The sequence below is a fragment of the Xenopus laevis genome, chromosome 8S, assembly GCF_017654675.1.
Source record: "Xenopus laevis strain J_2021 chromosome 8S, Xenopus_laevis_v10.1, whole genome shotgun sequence".
Taxonomy (NCBI): domain Eukaryota; kingdom Metazoa; phylum Chordata; class Amphibia; order Anura; family Pipidae; genus Xenopus; species Xenopus laevis.
The window spans coordinates 5,506,598-5,528,993 of NC_054386.1; the positions used below are offsets into that span (position 1 = coordinate 5,506,598).

General features: G+C 39.1%; 1 protein-coding gene across 1 annotated transcript in view; it reads right to left on the reverse strand.

Annotated features, from left to right (window-relative positions):
* The window catches only part of LOC108699739 (leukocyte tyrosine kinase receptor), a 103,787-nt gene extending 84,022 nt beyond the window's left edge, over positions 1 to 19,765 (reverse strand). The window contains exons 1-2 of the mRNA XM_018232257.2: positions 19,476 to 19,765; positions 18,284 to 18,384 (exon numbers count right to left, since the gene is read on the reverse strand). Of these exons, the coding sequence (XP_018087746.1) occupies positions 18,284 to 18,371 (88 nt within the window). The 5' untranslated portion in view covers positions 18,372 to 18,384; positions 19,476 to 19,765. The remainder of the gene's footprint in view (positions 1 to 18,283; positions 18,385 to 19,475) is intronic.
* Positions 19,766 to 22,396: the final 2,631 nt, after the last annotated feature.

Below are 22,396 nucleotides of genomic sequence, written 5' to 3' on the forward strand. Positions count from 1 at the left end.
AGATGTTCTCACAAAATAGAATGCTGATATATATTTAAAGGGATCCTGTCATCAGAAAACATGTTTTTTTCAGTTAATAGTGCTACTCCAGCAGAATTCTGCACTGAAATCCATTTCTCAAAAGAGCAAACAGATTTTTTTATATTCAATTTTGAAATCTGACATGGGGCTAGACATATTGCAGTTTCCCAGCTGCCCCCAGTCATGTGACTTGTGCCTGCACTTTAGGAGAGAAATGCTTTCTGGCAGGCTGCTGTTTTTCCTTCTCAATGTAACTGAATGTGTCTCAGTGGGACATGGGTTTTTACTATTGAGTGTTGTTCTTAGATCTACCAGGCAGTTGTTATCTTGTGTTAGGGAGCTGCTATCTGGTTACTTTCCCATTGTTCTTTTGTTTGGCTGCTGGGGGGGGAAAAGGGAGGGGGTGATATCACTCCAACTTGCAGTACAGCAGTAAAGAATGATTGAAGTTTATCAGAGCACAAGTCACATGACCAGGGGCAGCTGGGAAATTGACAATATGTCTAGCCCCATGTCAGATTTCAAAATTGAATATAAAAAAATCTGTTTGCTCTTTTGAGAAATGGATTTCAGTGCAGAATTCTGCTGGAGCAGCACTATTAACTGATTCATTTTGAAATTTTTTTTTTCCCATGACAGTATCCCTTTAAGCATTTGTAGATAAAATCAAATTTTTGCCTGGGATTGGGCTTAGCGCCGGCGTTTTTTTCATTTTAGCCGGCGCAGAGTGAGGGAAGGCATTTGGGGAGATTGGTCGCCGCAAAAACTAGGCGATTAGTCGCCAGGCGACCAAATCTCCCCAAAATGCCCAGTGTGGCCTGACCCTAATAAGGAACCTTCTCTTAAGTGACGTATATGCAGTATATATGAGCAACTTGTTAAACTCAGGCATGTCAGAATAATAAAGTTACAGCTGTTGTTAAAGGGGAACTCCACACAAACATAACTTAAGCTTTTTGAAAAGTAAACATAATTTCAAGCAACTTTGCAATATACATCAGTTAAAAAATATGCAGACCTTTCAGTAATTTTTATTGTTTGGAACCGTTCCCTAAGCCTAGCCCCCTGCTCTCCTGCTGATCTGTCTGACTGGGACACCAGGGGCCCACCAAAAAACCTTAGACCAGGGGCCGCTCTCAGTGCTATTTTTCTTCCTCTCCTCACTCAACATCTATTCTCCTAGTCTCTTTTCTTTATAATCTATTATTTCATTTATTAAGCCTCTTTGTTCTCATATAAATAAGGAATGGCCATGAAATAGGCCAAATGTTTATAACATTATAAATTATTAATAACATTGGCATCAAGCAAATACCGGCCAGGTGGCAACCCTAACCCGCGGGTCGGCAGGTTCAGGTCAACTGCTGCACAAAGTTAGCGGGTCATTGGCGGGTGCAGACTGAACTTTAGCTCCTAGTGCCCCACTTATGCCAGACACTTCTTTGTATATACTTGCAAGCTGGCATGCCCTGCCCCCTTCTCTGATGACACAGTGGGGTGGGCGTGGGTATATAAATAGGAACGCACATCGGGTTAGGGTCAGGTGCGGGTTCTTGGGTGTCGGGTTAGAGTCGGTGCAGGTCACGTTTTTCTCTAACTCTCGACATCACTATACATATAAAATGAAAGGGATTCTGTCATGATTTTTATGATGTATTTTTTCTTTCCAAATTACAATGTTTACACTGCAAATAATTCACTCTACAACATAAAATTTAATTTCTGAACCAAGTGTATTTTATAGTTGTAATATTGGTGTGTAGGTGCATCTCAGGTCATTTTGCCTGGTCATGTGCTTTCAGAAAGAGCCAGTACTTTAGGATGGAACTGCTTTCTGGCAGGCTGTTGTTTCTCCTACTCAATGTAACTAAATGTGTCTCAGTGGGACCTGGATTTTACTATTGAGTGTTGTTCTTAGATCTACCAGGCAGCTGTTACCTTGTGTGAGGGAGCTGTTATCTGGTTACCTTCCCATTGTTCTGTTGTTTGGCTGCTGCTAATAGTGCTGCTCCAGCAGAATTCTGCACTGAAATCCATTTCTCAAAAGAGCAAACAGATTTTTTTTACATTCAATTTTGAAATCTGACATGGGGCTAGACATTTTATCAATCTCCCAGCTGCCCCTGGTCATGTGACTTGTACCTGCACTTTAGGAGAGAAATGCTTTCTGGCAGGCTGCTGTTTTTCCTTCTCAATGTAACTGAATGTGTCTCAGTGGGACATGAGTTTTTACTATTGAGTGCTGTTCTTAGATCTACCAGGCAGCTGTTATCTTGTGTTAGGGAGCTGCTATCTGGTTACCTTCCCATTGTTCTTTTGTTTGGCTGCTGGGGGGAAAAGGGAGGGTGTGATATCATTCCAACTTGCAGTACAGCAGTAAAGAGTGACTGAAGTTTATCAGAGCACAAGTCACATGACTTGGGGCAGCTGGGAAATTGACAATATGTCTAGCCCCATGTCATATTTCAAAATGAAATATAAAAAAATCTGTTTGCTCTTTTGAGAAATGGATTTCAGTGCAAAATTCAGCTGGAGCAGCGCTATTAACTGATGGATTTTGAAAAAAAACATTTTTCCCATGACAGTATCCCTTTAAACATAGCCATAAAATTAGTAGTGGCATTAACCTCAGTGCAATTGTTTTGACTATAAAATGCAAGTAAACTACCTTACCCCAACATTGTTGATCTTGTCAGTATATTTAAATAACAAGGTTTGTTTACAATGCACACAATTCGCACATTTAATGAATGTAAATATAATCTTCCATAATATATGTATGTGTAATGACGCATGAGTAAAACCTGGCAAGTCTGACCAGCTCCCAGGGGGCAGTGATTACATTGACTTGCATTGTTCTTTGATGCCTCTCTACCTGTTTGGCTGTCAACATGACTGACAAGAAGACCGCATTCAAATATCAATATTCAGGATGAGGAATTAAAATAAAATGATAAATAGCCCTGGCCCATGGAAAATGATTTATACTAATGAGCACTGATAAAATGTCATAGAATGGATAATGGGTGAGGCATAAATATCATATGAACACCATGGGGGTTATTTACTAAAATCCGAAAATTTCTCATTATTCCCATCCACATGTTCACCTTATTTATCAATGGATTAACTTTAAAAAAAACTTTCAGAAAGAGCCAGCACTTTAGGATGGAACTGCTTTCTGGCAGGCTGTTGTTTCTCCTACTCAATGTAACTGAATGTGTCTCAGTGGGACCTGGATTTTACTATTGAGTGTTGTTCTTATATCTACCAGGCAGCTGTTATCTTGTGTTAGGGAGCTGCTATCTGGTTACCTTCCCATTGTTCCTTTGTTTGGCTGCTGGGGGGGGGGAAAGGGAGGAAGTGATATCACTCCAACTTGCAGTACAGCAGTAAAGAGTGACTGAAGTTTATCTGAGCACAAGTCACATGACCAGGGGCAGCTGGGAAATTGACAATATGTCTAGCCCCATGTCAGATTTCAAAATTAAATATAAAAAAATCTGTTTGCTCTTTTGAGGAATAGATTTCAGTGCAGAATTCTGCTGGAGCAGCACTATTAACTGATTCATTTTGAAAAAAACATGTTTTCCCATGACAGTATCCCTTTAAACACCATACTTGGTTTTCTAAATTGTACGTCCTTGGGTCAGATTGTTCCTGTGCCCCCTTCCCCCCCCCCCAAGTTTGTGCATCAGGAGTGCTGGGGATTTCCCATGGGATATTTAAAGTGTGTCCCCAGTGCTCTGAAATAAAATTCATATGTGGCCCCTGAAGAAAGCGCCAACAGTAACTGTCATTGATTATTTTGACAATCGGTGTAATTGGCAATTGGTGACAATGTAGTGTCAGATCTACTGGGCTGTTTTGCACCTTCTGACTTGGCACCACAATGCTCTCTTCACACAGTTGGCTTTCCTTACCAACAGGCCCCCCCAAAACTGTTGCGCTCCAGGCACAGTGTCGGACTGGGACATCAGGGGCCACCCAAAAACCTTAGACCAGCGGCCCACTCTCAGTACTAATATTCTTCCTCTCCTCAATCAACCTCTATTCTCCTCATTTGTTTTCTTTATATACTATAATCTATTATTCCATCTATTTAGCCTCTTTGTTCTCATATAATAGGGATTGGCCATGAAATAGGCCAATAGGTTTAGCAGCATGAGGGGTCACTGACACCTGGGCCCACCGGGAGTTTTCCTGGCAACTCAGTGGGCCAGTCCGACACTGTCCAGACATATGACTCTTCTGCCCATCGCTCGTTCCAGCTCTGAGTTACATGAAACGAAATCCAAATGCATGAAATACGGATTCAGAGACATTTATTAATTATTTACATTTGAAAAAAAAACTGTCGAGGAGCAGTGACTCAGACTTAGGTCTATGTATTATTTATCTGTTTATTGACCAGCCGGCACTATTATTGCTGGGTGTATATTTTTCATGGTTACATTGGGGATAAACAAGTGCACCGCTAATTTAAACAAAGTACAAATTAAAGGGATTTTCCTATTCCCTGGCTTCATGTTCCCCGTGTTGCATACAACTCATTGACTAAATGTGAGGGAGCAAAAGCAGCCGCTGTGAAAAATTCTCAGTTTTTTTGATTTGTGGAATCCTTCGCAGTGGAATGGATTTGCATTGCTGTTGTTATTTGTTTTGACGGGGGAATTGGTCTAAAATGATACTTTGGATGGAGAATGAGCATCTTAAGTGCCAACTAGTAAATCTGGCATTCAGATCCCATTGTGAGATCAGGAGCACGACAAACAATAAATGATTCGCCAACACTGCAGGTTGCTCAGCTCCCAGAATGCACCAGAGATTGGTCCCTTATGCTATTTTGTGCCCACCCCAGTGTTTTCCTTGGCTCAAAGTGGCTCACAAAATTTATATCTACAAAAGAGTTTAATGCGGAAAATAATGAATTCAGATGTTTTAGACCTTAAAGGGATACTGTCATTGGAAAAAAAAAATTTTTTTCAAAATGAACCAGTTAATAGTGCTGCTCCAGCAGAATTCTGCACTGAAATCCATTTCTCAAAAGAGCAAACAGATTTGTTTATATTCAATTTTGAAATCTGACATGGGGCTAGACATATTGTCAGTTTCCCAGCTGCCTCCAGTCATGTGAATTGTGCTCTGATAAACTTCAATTACTCTTTACTGCTGTACTGCAAGTCCCAGTGATATCACCCCCCTCCCTTTCCCCCCCCCCCAGCAGCCAAACAACAGAACAATGGGAACAGTGCCGATTCTGACTAAAGAGCTGTCTGAGGCGGCTCCTGCAATGCTGCCCCCCCTCACCGGCTTACCTGTTGGGGGGGGAGGCAGGAACACTATTGCGGAGAGCACAATTGCGCTCTCTCGCAATAGTACAGCCGAATTTCTGGTTTAAAAACTGGAAATTCGGCTCTTAAAGGTGCAGGAGCGGCTTTTTGCTGCCCCTGGAATCCACTTGAATTTATTTGCCTTTCCTTTTCCTTTAAGGAAGTTCATGTTAGAAGCACACTAACCTAGGCACGTTAATAACTGAACAGAACAAGAGCAAAACCGCAAATGCGAGACAGAAGCAGAATTGAATGAAATACATGTGGAATTAATCCATTTCATGCTTGGTGGTTCCATTTCTAGAGTGCAGAATGTGGACTAACATGTACAACTCACTTCTGTGTCTAGAACTGAGCTTCTCCAAAGGATATTTAAAAAAAAATAAACAAAATAAAATAAAACAATGATCTGTAGTCCATACTTCAGCGCTCAAATAAACCCTTCTACCTGTTAATCATTATGTTTTCTGAGTAGTACAATAATGAGCAATAGATCATGCAGGCAGACAAATTGGAAGGTCTGTTTTTCTAGTTTGTTTACAAGACATGCAAACCGGGAAATGTGTTTTTATTTCTCCTGGCAAAGGCCCATTGGGTTCTTTAATCAGATCCCTCGAGGAATCTTTTATTAAACGCATCTGCTATTGAATGGTTATGATTTTTGAGGGTAGAAAATTCACTTTCAATTTTGTTTAATGCATGGGGCAACGTTTCGGGGACAAACAATGCACCATGCATTAAATAAAATGCAAGGGCTTGTCCTGCTGGACGCATTTCTTGTGTGCCGGGGATATTCTTCATACATTGGACTGGAGGTTGTCGATTCCCCCATCACTGAGCAACAAGAGGAGAGATTTGGGAACATAGGGTGTGCGCTTATTTTAAATTTATTTGGTTCCCACTGTCCAAGAACATACTGAGCCTTGTGTCCTATGCTTTATTCCCCAAAGCAATTCTAAATGGCAAATTGGAAGTCAGGGATAGTAAAGATGAGCACAAGTAAATACAAATAAATATTGCATTATAATAGGAGCAATTCTTTTACCCTCGTGCCTCCTTCTTGTTTATCCATTCTAATGAAAAGCACTGCTTCTCTTCTGCAAGTCCCCCTGTAGTAAATACGTAGTTATTACAGAAAATATTTTTGTTCGGTGCTAAATATTAGAATGATGATTTCTGCCCCTCTGACTCAAAAACCAGAATGAATATGTGACCTGATATAAACAGAGATTTATAGAGCTCATTAGTCATTCAGCCCCTTCTCCAGTGGATCTTATAGTAAGAAATAAAGGGCGAAGTGGCTAACGCTAACGCTAGCGACAATTCGCCAGCGTTACCGCCCGTAGGGACAATGGCAATTTACTAACGGGCGCAGGCGCCAATTCGCTAGTGAAAGAGACTGGCGCTAGCGGTCATTCGCACTCTATCACCAGGCGAATTTTTGATGTGGAGAATGGGCGTAACTGCGCAAATTCACTCTATATACGGATTTTACTGAGCGTTCCCTCTTTCACCAGACTTGCCTTCACCAGCTCAGACCAGGCGAAGTGCAATGGAGTAGCTAGTAGTTATGGGCGAATAAATTTGACTGGCGCAAATTTGCAGCAAATTTCCGTGTTACGCCACCGGTGAATACATTCGCAAAACTCCAACGAAAATTCGGCAGCATGAGTTCGCTGGCGTCAAAATATTTTGGACGCACGTCCGAAAAGTTGCTTGCGTCAAAATAGCTGCGCGTCAACAGTATTCGGACTCCCATTTAATTTAACGCCGGCGTAAAAATTGGCGCAAGCGACTTCTCAGACGCGCGTCCAAAATTGACGCGGGCGCCAATTTTTGAGTTTCGCAAATTGTTTGCCATTTTGCGGATTTTGCAGGAAATTCGCAAATTTTTTGGCAAATCTAAACGGCAGAAATTTTCCCATCACTAAGGGGCCGATTCACTAACTTCGAGTGAAGGATTCAAAGTAAAAAAAAAGTGTTTTTTGGGCTACTTCGACCATCGAATGGGCTACTATGACCTTCGACTACGACTACGACTTTGAATCGAACTATTCGAACTAAAAATCGTTCGACCATTCGACCATTCGATAGTCGAAGTACTGTCTCTTTAAGAAAAAACTTCGACCCCCTAGTTCGTCATCTAAAAGCTACCGAACTCAATGTTAGGGAAGGTCCCCATAGGCTTGGCTAACTTTTTTTGATCGGAGGCTATTCCTTCGATCGTTGGATTAAAATCCTTCGAATCGTTCGATTCGAAGGATTTTATCGTTCGATCGAAGGAATAATCCTTTGATCGTTCGATCGCACTATTTGTGCTAAAATCCTTCGACTTCGATATTCGAAGTCGAAGGATTTTAATTCCCAGTTGAATATCGAGGGTTAATTAACCCTCGATATTCGACCCTTTGTGAATCGGCCCCTAGATCTTCCCAAATTTTCAGTTACTTACATTATATTCTGTGAGCCAAAAATGCATCAAAGTTCAAAAAACTTTTCCTTTTTTCAGGGTGATTGGCTGCAAAAGTCTTAAAAAATTTTTTGGGTAACCGGGTTCCCCCATACATTTCCTAACATATGGAACATAAACTATACAGTGGGCTCATGTGTAGGGCAATATAACAACTCTATTGTCTTTATTAAGGTTCCCTGGCCATGTGGTTTAACAGTGGAAATGTTAAGTATTTGAACCAACATTAACAATAAAGACGTCCATACGACTTTAAATTTCCCGCCCCAAGCAAATTGACCTGAGCTTAGATCACTAGTGAATTTTCGCTAGGCATCTTCGCTTTGAAATACTCGCACTACTGAAGTAACGCTAGCAAAAAGTCGACAGTGTTCGCCACCCAGGACGCGACTAGTGAATTAGCGTTGTCTGAATGCGCCTGATGAAGTGTTTCGCTGGGTGCGAATTGGACGCTGGCGAATTTTCGCTGGTTAGTAAATCTGCCCCTATGTTGTAAATAAAATGGTAATAGAAATGACTAATGGCTGGTCACAGAGCAGCCCATTCTTATTGTTTCCAGGACTATTACCTGCCACTGAAAATCATATTTTCACACCCACCTGAAGGACCAGGGATTTCTACTTCAGCAAATTAATTTCGGTGGTATTTAAACATGATCTATCCTGTTAATCAATGAGACAGTGTTGATCAAATGAGTAGAGGATTAACATGTGCAGATGAATGGAACTGGATATTGGAACACTCAAGGCTTCTACGGAGAGGTCAGAATGACTTCAATCACTGGCAGCCCTGCTGGTAATGGAATCGCTGAATTAATGACTGGACCAGGGGAGTGATGCGAGGGGGCCTAATTGTGACAAAGAATAAACGAGAAAACAAATACAATCATGAACACTACGGGGCAGATTTATCAAGGGTCGAATTTGGTAAAAACTCCCATGAACCCTCATGAACTTGAAATTCGGGAAAAAAATGACTAATCAAAAAAAAAATTTAAAAAAAAATTTAAAAAATTAAAAAAATTAATTTAAAAAAATTCAAATTTTTCAAATTTAGGTGAATGGGATCGGCCCGCAAAATCAAATCGAATTTGAATCGAATTCGATTTTCAGTATGTCTCCAAACAACTCCAAATTGATTCCAAGACGTCCCCCATAGGCTAAGACAGCAATTCGGCAGGTTTAAGCAGGCGAATAGTCAAATTCGAATTCTTAAAGGCCAGTACATGATAAATTTCAAAATTCTAATTTTTACTATTCCCTAGTCGAATTGCACTAAAATAAACTCGAAAATTCTAATTTTTGAATTCAAAATTTGAATTCGAAATACGGATTTTCACTTCCACCCTTCGTAAATCTGCCCACTTTTCTCTGTATATGGGGCCCATTTACTTAGCTCGAGTGAAGGAATAGAGGAAAAATAGTTTGCATTTCGAATGTTTTTTTTTGGCTACTTCGACCATTGAATGGGCTACTTCGACCTTCGACTACGACCTTCGACTTCGAATCGAACGATTCGAACTAAAAATCGTTCGACTATTCGACTATTCGATAGTCGAAGTACTGTCTCTTTAAAAAATTCTTCGAACCCCTAGTTCGTCACCTAAAACCTACCGAGGCCAATGTTAGCCTATGGGGAAGGTTCCTAAAGGCTTCGTAACAATTTTCTGATCGAAGGAATATCCTTCGATCAATGGATTAAAATCCTTTGAATCGTCCGATTTGATGGATTTAATCGTTCGATCAAACGATTATTCCTTCGATCGTTCGATCGTAGGAATAACGGTAAATCCTTCGAATTCGATATTCGAAGTCGAAGGATTTTACTTAGACGGTCGAATATCGAGGGTTAATTAATGCATTTTGTCTCAGCATTTTTTTTGTCGTGAAAATCCAAAATATTTTCCAATATTTAAATGCGAAATTCTGCCACAAACCCATGCTTGTTAAAAGAATAACACTCATCATCACTTAGGGGGACCCTTGTTACAAATAAAATATTTTGAATACTTTATATTTAATGTTTCTTGAACAGGTATGGGACCTTTTATCCAGAATGCTGAGGAGCTGGGGTTATCCGGATAATGGATCTTTTCATAATTTGAATCTTCATACCCTAAGGGGCAGATTTATCAAGGGTCAAATTTCGAAATTCAACCATTGAGTAGAATCGTTCGACATTCGAAGTCGGAGGATTTTATTCATCGTGCGATCGTATTCCGATCGTAGTACGATCGTACGATTCGAATGATTTTAATGCAAGATCGTACGATTTTCCTTCGAACAAAGTATTGAAGTCGAAGTTTTTTTAAAGAGACAGTACTTCCATTATCGAATGGTCCAATAGTGGAACGATTTTTACTTCGAATCGAAGTTGAAGTAAATTTGAAGTCGCAGTATCCTATTCGATGGTCGAAGTATTCAAAAAATGACTTAGAATTTAAAATTTTTTAACTTCGAAAATTCCCTCGAATTCACTTCGACCCTTGATAAATCTGCCCCTTAGTCTACTAGAAAATCATATAAACATTAAATAAACCCAATAGGCTGGTTTTGCTTCCAATAAGGATTAATTATATCTTAGTTGGGATCAAGTACAAGCGACTGTTTTATTATTATAGAGAAAAAGGAAATCAATTAAAATCAGAATTATTTGATTATAATGGAGTCTATGGGAGACAGCCTTTCTGTAATTCGGAGCTTTCTGGATAACGGGTTTCCGCAAACTCCCAAAAGATTTCTGTATCACAAGACTCTCTTTTGCCCGTCATACAGACTTTGCACATCCAATTTATTCGTATCAACACTAATAGGAACGCGTACTTGAAGAATAATTTATTCGGTTAAATATGGCACTAATCATATTTTCGATTCTTAAGCACTTGATCTCATTTCTCAGCGGGATAGGCTAGCCAGATGTCACATTTATTATGAAAGTTTTGCTTTGAATTTAAACGAACAGATGTCACATACTGCATATTCATCACTTCATCTTTAAACCATTGCGGAGTGCACCGATTTCAGCTTTCCTGCAGTAGAAGGGGATTACGTTAGCGGAGGGGACGTCTCAGAGAATGAAGATTAGCACCCAGGCCAGACTTAAAAATCTAATTTAGTCTATGAAAAAAACTGGAGGCCTTGAGGTTAATGGTTAGACGTCCAGTGCTGGACCAAAACCAAGGGATTTTTTTTTTGTTAAAGCAGATGTGGCACTGAAGATTACCATAATGCTGTGCCCTCTTCATTGCGTTGGTTGTGTTGATTGCGCCTGTTGGTACTGATGGGGGAATTTCTCCCATTACACTTCGCCGGAAAATTCACGAATTTCTCGAAACGGCAAAAAAATGTGCGAGAAATCGGAAAGGTCACAAAAAAATTGAGAAATTTAGAACGTTTTCAATAAGAAATCGTGAAATTCTAACGCTTTCACTAAAAATATCGTGAAATTCGAAAGTTTTCAAAAAAAATGGTGAAATTCAAAGGTTTTTACGAAAAAAAATCATAATTTTCACGAAAAAAACGACACCCGTGAATTTTCACTGGCGAATTTTCACGGGAGATTCGCAAATTTATTCGCCGGTGGCGAAATTCACTGCAAATTCGTGCCAGGCGAATTTATTCACCCATCACTACCTGTTGGCAACAGGGATGGGCAAATTTGACCCATTTTGTTTTGCCAAAAGATTCGCTCGCACAGCAGAATTTTTTTGATGCGCTTCTTTTTTGCTTTTTTGACGCACAAAGCCATACAAGTCTATGGGCGTTATTTCCGCGGCGAAACAATCCGAAAAAATTCACCCATCCCTAGTTGGCAATGTAAATAGTTAAACACATTGCAAATACCTACATTCGTTAAAGGGATACTTTCATGGGAAAACAAATTTTTTCAAAATGAAGCAGTTAATAGTGCTGCTCCAGCAGAATTCTGCACTGAAATCCATTTCTCAAAAGAGCAAACAGATTTATTTATATTCAATTTTGAAATCTGGCATGGGGCTAGACATTTTGTCAATTTCCCAGCTGCCCCAAGTCATGTGACTTGTGCTCTGATAAACTTCAGTCACTCTTTACTGCTGTACTGCAAGTTGGAGTGATATCAACCCCTCCCTTTTTCCCCCCAGCAGCCAAACAACAGAACAATGGGAAGGTAACCAGATAGCAGCTCCCTAACACAAGATAACAGCTGCCTGGTAGATATAAGAACAACACTCAATAGTAAAATCCAGGTCCCACTGAGACACATTCAGTTACATTGAGAAGGAAAAACAGCAGCCTGCCAGAAAGCATTTCTCTCCTAAAGTGCAGGCACAAGTCACATGACCAGGGGCACCTGGGAAATTGACAAAATGTCTAACCCCAGCTCAGATTTCAAAATTGAATATAAAAAAATCTGTTTGCTCTTTTGAGAAATGGATTTCAGTGCAGAATTCTGCCGGAGCAGCACTATTAACTGATGGGTTTGGAAAAAAAACATGTTTTCCCATGACAGGATCCCTTTAAGTTCAACAACTAAGTGTGAATATGTAGACATCTATCTCAACCTAGTCAATGGGGTGAGACCATGGAACCGCATTTGTTTCAAGAGCTAGTATTTGGGGCTGGAGGGTATGATGCAATTGTTGGGGATCCCAGGGACTCCCTTTTCCTGAACCTAAAGCTACTCATTCAATAGGTAGGCGTATGCTCGTAGCATCCATTAATTCTCCATGCAATATGATCGGAGAACTATAATCTGTTATATTTCCTCTGGAGGAAATCAGAAACTACAAGGAATTACTTTTCTTTTCACTATTGCCCTCTCCTCAATCAGTCTACATCTCTACATGCAGACTTTGTGTTGGAGACAATTCTTTTAACTACATCATCTGGACAAAGGGAGCACAGGCCAGTTATCTATTAGAGCTAACTGTCACTTCAAAAAAATGACAGATTTCTTAGAGGAAGAGCAACGTAATTATTTCATGAACAGGTCATCATTTTGAAATGGTCATATTTAGAAAGTTTTCTTATTCGTTTTTTTTTAATCATAATTCCCTTTTATCTTTTCATAAAAGATACAAAGTTTATAAGGAAGTGGGATCAAAGGTTTCAAAGAAATAACTGATCACAAGATGGTATGTGTTAGGGGCCAATTCACCAAAGGTCGAATATCGAGGGTTAATTAACCCTCGATATTGGACTGGGAATTAAAATCCTTCGACTTTGAATATCGAAGTCGAAGGATTTTAGCGCAAATAGCTCGATCGAACGATCGAAGGAATAATCCTTCGATCGAACGATTAAATCCTTTGAATCGAATGATTCGAAGGATTTAAATCCAACGATCGAAGAAATATCCTTCGATCAAAAAAACTTAGGCAAGCCTATGGGGACCTTCCCCATAGGCTAACATTGAGTTCGGTAGCTTTTAGATGGAAAACAAGGGGGGTCGAAGTTTATTCTTAAAGAGACAGTACTTCGACTATCGAATGGTCGAATAGTCAAACGATTTTTAGTTCGAATCCTTCGATTCGAAGTCGTATTCGAAGGTCGAAGTAGCCCATTCGATGGTCAAAGTAGCCCAAAAAACACTTCGAAATTCGAAGTTTTTTTACTTTGAATCCTTCACTCGAAGTTAGTGAATCAGCCCCTTAGTGTTATAGTTCAGTTACACCATGCAGTCTCAGCACGTCCGAGCTATGGACTCATTTTTCATTATATAAATGAGTAAGGATTCCCAACAGTTCCTTCCATTTCCTGATTACAGATCAGCCTTTTGCTTTAAAAACCCAGTGGGTGAGCTTTAGCCTATAGGATAAACCCATGTAAATGGGATTTTCTTGGAGTTTGTTTGGAATTCATTCCCAGGATTCCTTTTGTCTATTTAAATTTGTATGGGGCAGTCTCCTCAACCCTAGTGACTTGTATGCAAAACCACACAGTGACTCTATCTAAAGGTGGCCATACACGAGCCAATAAAAACTGCTGACAGACCGTGTCGGCAGCTTATTGGCCCGTGTATGGGGCCCCCCCGACAGCTTCACCGATCGAGATCTGGCCGAAAATCGGCCAGCTCTTGATCGGGTGGGACAAAAAATCCTGTCGGATCGCGGCCGAATCTGTTCGTTGATGCGGTCCCACGATCCGACCGCCCGTTAGGATCCGATTGTTGGGCCCTAGGGTCCACAATCGCATCAGCCCAATATTACCCAACTCAAGGTGGGCATATTAGAGGGAGATCCGCTCGTTTGGCGACATCGCCAAATGAGCGGATCTCTCCATGTATGGCCACCTTAAGCTGATCAGATAACCCTGCTCTGCACTGATGAGCCTCAAGAAAGGTGGAACCGGTCTGTAGTTGAGAATCAGATCAGCTATTATCTTGGCTTCTGCTTTAAAATCCCAGTGGGTGAGCTTTAGTCAATAGGATAAATCCATGTAAATTGGATTTTCTTGGAGCTTGTTTGGAATTCATTCCCAGGATTCCTTTTGTTTATTCCTTACAGTTGAAACAGACAGTTTAAACCTCTGAGTTGCTTTTTGTAGCCTTCCCCTAAACCATGATACTGAACAATCTTTGTTTTCAGATCTTTTGAGAGTTGCTTTGAGGATCCCATGCTGTCACTCTTCAGAGGAGAGTCAAACAGAAGCACAACTTGCAATTGGTCACCTTAAATACCTTTTCTCATGATTAGACACACCTGCCTATGAAGTTCAAGGCTTAACGAGCTAATCCAACCAATTTGGTGTTGCCAGTTATCAGTAATGAGCAGTTACATGCGTTCAAATTAGCAAAATTACAAGGGTACCCACATTTTTGCACAGCCAGTTTTCACATTTGATTTAATCCCATACAACTGAATTCTGCTTCACTAAAAATCTTTGTTCAGAAAACACCACAGTACTCAGATGTTCCTGGGAAATGAAAGACATACCACTGACATCTTATTTGTTGAAAGTGGAGTCAATTATTATGCAGACTGAGAGGGGTTCCCAAACTTTTTCATATGACTGTATATATAAAATTATTTTTTCCATGATAAAATGTATAGTATTTGTATTACCAGTGATTACTAGTGATAAATATGGCAATCATAGTTCTTCATGATCACATTACTACAGGACTAGATTTGCTGTTTGTCTGATTTACGGCTTGAATTCTACTACTGCTTAAATTCAATACAGGGACCAGTCTTTTAAAGAAAATATTTTTTTTCTATAATTAAAAATGACTAAAAAACCCATTATACAGTATATGTATGGGACCTGTTATCCAGAATGCTCAGAACCTTTCCGTATTCCGTAATTTGGATCCCCATGCCTTATAAATACTGGAAAATCATGTAAACATTAAATAAACCCTACAGGCCATTAGTTGCATCCCTGATAACAGGCAAATATTACAATACAGGTATGGGAATCACTTATCTGTAATGCTTCGGATGATTTTCTGGTAAGAGATTTTTCTACAATTTGGTATGTCTACTAAAAATCACTTAAACTAAAAAATAAACCCAATAGGATTGTTTTGCCACCAATATGGATTCATGCAGCTAGGTTACCATCAAATAAAAGGTACTCTTTTATTATTACAGAGAAAAGGAAAATCATTACAGAAAACACCTAGGGGGCCCATTTACTTAGCTCGAGTGAAGGAATAGAATAAAAAAAAACTTCGAATTTCAAATGTTTTTTTTGGCTACTTCAATCATCGAATTGGCTACTTCGACCTTCGACTACGACTTCGAATTGAACGATTCGAAGTAAAAATCGTTCGACCATTCGATAATCGAAGTACTGTCTCTTATCCAAAAAAATTTCGACCCCCTACTTCGCCACCTAAAACCTACCGAGGTGCAATGTTAGCCTATGGGGAAGGTCCCCATAGGCTTTCTTAGCTTTTTTTAGGCGAAGAAAAATCCTTCGATCGATGGATTAAAATTCTTCAAATCGTTCAATTCGAAGGATTTAATCGTTTTTCGTTAAACGATTTTTCGTTCGATCGATCTAACTAATTGCGGTAAATCCTTCGACTTCGATATTCGGCAGTCGAATATCGAGGGATAATTAACCCTCGATGTTCAACCCTATGTAAATCTGCCCCCTAGTATAGTGTTTCCTGATAAGGGATCCCATAGCTGTATAAGCATTTAAGTTACTAAAGTGTAGTAACTAACCAATTGCTTGGCTTTTACTCAGTTTTTCATCCATAATAAGATGGTGAGCCAGTTCTTTGTGTGTTTTCACCAGTTCTCTGTTGCTCACTGTACCATGTCTGATTAGGAATGGCTAAGTCAGCAGAGGTCATTCTTGCTTATTATTATGTCTCCCAAATGCACATTGGCAGGTGAGTGTTATTGTCCCATTAAAAGCTCAATATTCTGAAGCTAAATCCTTTTTTTCTCATGTGTGGGATGGTGCCGTTTTTCTGCTCCCACCACAAAGAAGAGCTTAAATGTACTTTATTTTGCTTCATGTCAACATCTGTTTGATCACTGCTGTCTGGGAATCCAATGAACAATTCAACTTAGTGTATATATATATATATATATATAAATATATATATCTATCTATCTATCTATCTATCTATATATATATATATATATATATATATATACTGTAATATGTAACAGAGCAATAAATAGTAAATCTTATAATCTTTGCAGTCAGTGATTAAACCTATAACATACTTGTGTTAATAGAGAATGATCTTGTTGTACTTGTCTCAGGGTCCAACTGGGCCGGTGGGACCCCGGGAAAAAAAAGTGGGCCCTGGCCCTCATGGGACCCCGCTGGTTTAAACTTGTTCCCATGCTTAGCATTGCGCAACTGTTCTGGGGACATACTTTAAGGGGTAGATTTATCAAGGGTCGAATTTCAAGTTTGTAAAAATTCCCATAAACTTCCATGAACTCAAAAAACGAAAAATAAACAACCAATCAAAATTTTTCCGAAAAATCACAAATTTTTCAAGTTCGGGTGAATGGGATCGACCCGCAAACTCGAATCAAATCGAATTAGATTAGATTTTTTTCACAAAAAAAAACTAGATTTTCAAGATGCTTTCAAACAACTCCAAATTGATTTGCAGGACATCTCCCATAGTCTAAAACAGCAATTCTGCAGGTTTAAGGTGTCAAATAGTTTAATTTGAATTCTTAAAGGGCCAGTACATGATAAATTTCTAAATTCGAATTCGATTTTTTTTTTAAAAACCTAAAATCAAATTTTAACTATTGCCTAGTCGAAGTACACTAAAATAAACTCTAAAATTTGAAATTTGAATTTCGAATTTTCCCTTCGACCCTTGGTAATTCTGCCCCCAAAAGTCAGGAGAGGGGCCCCCAGTGACTGCCAGGAGGACCCTTTTGGCTGCAGTCCCAGTGGGTCTACAATGGTCTAGTCCGACCCTGGATAGTCTTGGGGGTTTATATTTTTCTGTGCGGAGAAGAAACAACAAGCTTGAGTGCAGACAGTCCGTTGAGTTTCTTAGTTTAAGAGTTGGGATATGTGATAAATATGGGAAATATGAACTTATTTTAGCATAGAGTAGGGTTATCACTCATAACAAAAAAAATATAAATGGTGGCAAGGAATAAGAATGGTTGCAGTTTTTTTTGTATATCTGAAATAGTAAGTATAGTTAATGGATAAATATAGGGTTCTTTTTTGCTTTTAATGGCTGGGTGGAATTTGGAAAAGTTATATACAGGCAGTTACAGTTTCACAAGACTCATGGTGAAAGCAATATTGATTTAGTGATGAGCTACACTGGCTCATTTTGCCCAAAAAAATTGAAATGCATTGGTGTCAATGGGTATATGTTTCCAAGAGCAAGAAAAAAACATCTTTTGCCTGGAAGCTTGTGTGATGTACCCGCACTCCTGCTGTCAAAGATCTATTGATAAATCTATTGGTCACTTACTGTAATGGAACTGAAATATTAGCCAGTCACATAAACGGAATAACTCGTTGATCTATTGAAGTACTTGAATATAATATATGTTGTGTAATTGTATAACTCAGTCATGTAACTAAAGGTTCCAGAATAAATTTGCTCTAAGGTTCTGCTTTGGCGCCATCTTGAAGCCTCTGGGATTTCTGCCTGGAGCGTGGCGGGAGGTAGTGGCCCTTCTTCTCTGTGTCCTATGTCTGTCCTTGATACATGGACCTCATTCTTTTTCTTTCTATCAGACCAAGTATTTGTTGTCAAACAACACCAAGTATTTGCTATTTGTTTGTTGACTGTAATGTTTAAATAAAGGGTTGTGGTATCATCTTTTATTTATTAAAGGCAGTTTTATGCTTTTGTTCCATTTTTTCACATAACTGAACATCTGACAGTCAGTGTGGCTAATACTGTCTTTAAAAAAGACTTTGTTTATATACAGTAAATGCATTCAAGGCTCTTACCCCATAGTCAGCACAGCTAACATATTTATAAATGGTTATATAAATGCATTCGACGTTCATACTCATACCATTTACTTTTAAAAAGATGTGCTCGGTTGGCCGTAAAATCAAGGTACCGTCTATAATATTTGCATAGGCGCAAGAATAGCATCTCATCCAGCAATAAGCCCTAGAAAGAAGGGAAATTGTAAGAGGCAAGAGATGTATTAGTGCATATTTGTACTTCTAGGCAAAAAATGTATTATAGAGAGATAGATGTTATATTAAAGTGTCTACATTAAGACAAAGGACCAGTTTCACTTTAATGAGAAATTGCAGAACTGAACCTAATTCAATTCAGTTTTTCCCATAGACCTCTGCTGAGTTTTCATAAGAATTTTTATTTATATGGAATTGAATCTGGCCCAAAATATTTAACGGGTACAAATCCAACTATAAATATAATTGTTTTAGTTGATTTCAGAGCCCTTGCAGTGTTTCAGTTCCCACAGGGGTATGTTAAATCTTTATTCTTAAATATAGAAGAAAATGGAGAATGGAGCACAAAAGGTGAAGGCGAGGAGAGATGGGGAAAGGGAAAGATTGAGCATAAGAAAGAAGAAAAGGGCTGTGGGTGCAAGAAAAAAGAAACACGGTGGAAATGCAGAGAGAGAAGAGTTAAAAGTAAAGAGGTGAAAATGGGGCTCAAGATAAAAGAAGAATGTGGGCGAAGACAAGTGGGGAGCATAAATTAAAGCAGTGAAACTGTCTGGTTTAGACGAAAAGGAAAAACAAGGGTAGAACATACGTAGAATAGGTAGAATGGCAATGGTGGAGAAGCTGAAAAGAGAGCAGAAGCTGAAAAACGAGTGCTGAGATCAAGTGGAGAACATAACGAAATCTGTGTTGAGGAAGATAAAAGATAGGAAGAGTGTCCTGTCCCCGTCACTGTGAGAAGTGAATCAACAGGCAGTTTACTCGCCCTTCAATCACCACACTGTATAAGTTTTGGAACTTGTTTAATGCTGATGATCAAAAGAAGGTAGAACTGTAGATACAAACAATATAGAGGTATCAGAATACATTCTGGATACATGAGATACAGATGAAATGCAATAAAACATATATAAACATCTGATACGTGTTATACAGTCCTAATCAGGCCTAACACAGGTTACTGCTGAGAGGGAAACACTGGGTTAAAAACTACAACCAGGATGCACATAGCAGTAAAATACACATAGTATAATGAACAGGCATTAAGGCAAAATGCAAGCTTACCAACGATGCTTGGATAGGCCTGCTTGGAAACAAGGATGGGTGAGGATTTTACAGAGTGTAGTGAATTGTGGCTGTTACTACAGAAATGACAGCTTCCTCTCTGCACCAGGAAGTGATGTCATCAAATGTGACAGGGAGAATTTCAGAATGGATAGTAAACATCTGCCAGGCCGCAGTGCTAGAAACAACCAGCAGGGGGGGTACCCTAGATGCTCAATAGACATACTTATAAGAAATCATTACAAATGAAGAAATTGACAGCACTTAAAGAATAATTATGTATGGAATACAGACAAACGACTGCTGTGGCAGCACAAAGAGAATAATAATAAAAATGAAAACTGAATTTGGCAATAAATGTGTCTTGGCGTTAACTGAACAGAAAATTGAGGACAAACAAAGAATTTGAGCAGAATGATCTGTTTCTAGGGGTTACTATAAAGACTGATGAAAAAGAAAGCAAGATAATCTGAAAACAGAATATAAGTATCGTAGAGATATCGGTGACTAGGAAATGGGTACTGTGTTTAAATGGTCACACAAATACCCTCTAAAACATCTACGAACAGCACATTCCTTTCAGATATATCCAACAGTGAAGGGGGGACCCCACAATTTACGGAAGGCCAGAATTCCACCTCTAGTTTCAAAAAATGTGAGCGAACCAGCACGGGAAGTAAAAAGGTTAAGAAATCATGATAAATGGGGGTACCCAAAGAAAAATGATTGAGGGAAGGGATCTTAGAGACAAGTGAGATGTCTCTTAATATAATAAATCTTAGTGATCATGTGTTAACCCCCTCCCAAGAGGGGGTTGGGACATACATACGAAAATTTCACCTCTATAGGGATCTCTTTCTTTTTTGCCGCAAACTGCTATTAAAGGGGAACTCCAACTTCCAAACCAAAATTTGATAAAGAGGCCCAAATAACACAGAAACCCCTAATATACCCATCACAATCACCTGTTTCTTCAAAAAAAAGTCTGAATAAATGGCATTTTCTATGCTGAAATCCAGCTGTTTAACAGTTCTTCTCTTTCTGTATCATTTGAAATCTAAGGATAAGTAAACCTTTAAAATAAGTGAATGTAAAATTGACGAGGGGGCTATTCTAAGGACTTTTGCAATGTACATTCATTATTTATTCTGTTTTTATTGCGAGATATTAGGGGATACATGTACTGTTAATATGAATGAATTTTGTTACAACAGCGCCACCTGCTGGTCAGTTTCCCACCAGTTTGACCAGCAAGTAGTCAAGGAAATTGTCAGGAGAAAGAAAGAGGCTGCTCTGATGTTCTTCTGCTTATTTCTTAGGGAACAAAAATAAGAAACCTTTCTCAAATCTTTCCTAAGCAGAAGAACATCAGCCTCTTTCTTTCTCCTGACAACTTCCTTGACTACTTGCTGGTCAGACTGGTGGGAAAATGACCAGCAGGTGGCGCTGTTGTACCAAATTCATTCATATTAACAGCACATGTATCCCTTAATATCTTGGAATTTAAAAATAATAAATAATGAATGTACATTGCAAATGGGCTTAGAATAGCCCCCTCATCAATTTTACATTCACTTATTTTAAACGTTTACTTATCCTTTAAAGAAGTAACCCTAGACTGAACCCTATACAGGGCAGTCAAATGAGGAAAGAAAGCAGAGTTTAAAATCTTTTTTTTTTTTTAAGAGAAAAATATTCATCCTCATGTTTAAATTATAAAGGAGATTGCACCTTCCCTTTTTTTTATATTTAGAAGGAAAATATTAATTATATCTTAGTTGGGATCAAGTTCAAGTTTATTATTACAGAGATAAAACCAAATCCGAAGAACTGTTGGAATCTGGGTATTAAATTTTATGTATATTTCTACAAATCTATTAAACACAGGGCTTCCATTGACAGATCAAGGCATGAAATTACATTGATTATCAATACCCCCTTGCAAAGCCTGCAGTTTAAAGGAAAACCATTTATAGGCTAAAATCTAGGATGTCGTTAACCTCAGAGGTTACATGGCAGCAAATTCAACTCTGTAAATCCGATTCTGCCGGCATTTCCTCTCCCCAGAACTGGAGACTGATTGAATAATAGTGGAGCTCCAGGCTATGCCATGTGATCAGTGGAATGAGTGAGCAGCATATCATTACAGTCATTGTGAATGGTGGACATTATTAGTGGCTTGCCTTGGAGAATGGAAATAATGTGCTTTATTACATAGCGTAAAGATAATTGAGACACAGAAAAAAAGAACCTAAAGCTCACGCTTGTCACATTTATATTCAGAGGCATTCATTAACAGGTGTTAAAAATATAAACTTTCCCAAGCCATTAAAGATTTTTTCCTTTTTTTTTTACTGTTACTGATAATTCCCTGTTGATAACGGGATAACGGGAGAAAAAAACATTTCAGAAAGTCTTATTTATATTGTTTATAATTGGGCAAGAAATCTCTGTAATTCTGTGTATGTATTCAGACTAGTGTTAATAGCAGAGAGAACCTTGTTGCTTAAGGGCAGAGATGCACGCCAAGATTCGTGGAGATTAATCGGCCGGCGACAAATCACCTCTTCTTCAGGCGACTAATCTCCCTGGACTGCCTTCCCACCAGCTAGACTCTAAATTGCCGGCGGGATTTAGATTGTAGCTGCCAGGAAGGCTTTTCAGGGAGATTAGTCCCTAGAAGAAGAGTCACCAGGTGACTAAATCTTCCCGAATCTTCGCATGTGTCTCTGCCCTAAATGGCCGGTGGGATGACACTTGGAGGAAACTTCGGGCGACTTCGGAAAACGAATCGCTTCAAGTGCCATCCCGCTGGCGATTTAGGTTCTAGCAGGCAGGAAGGCTTTTCGGGGAGATTAGTCCTTTGAAGAAGAGTCGCCAGGTGACTAAATCTCCCCGAATCTCCGCATGTGTCTCTGCCC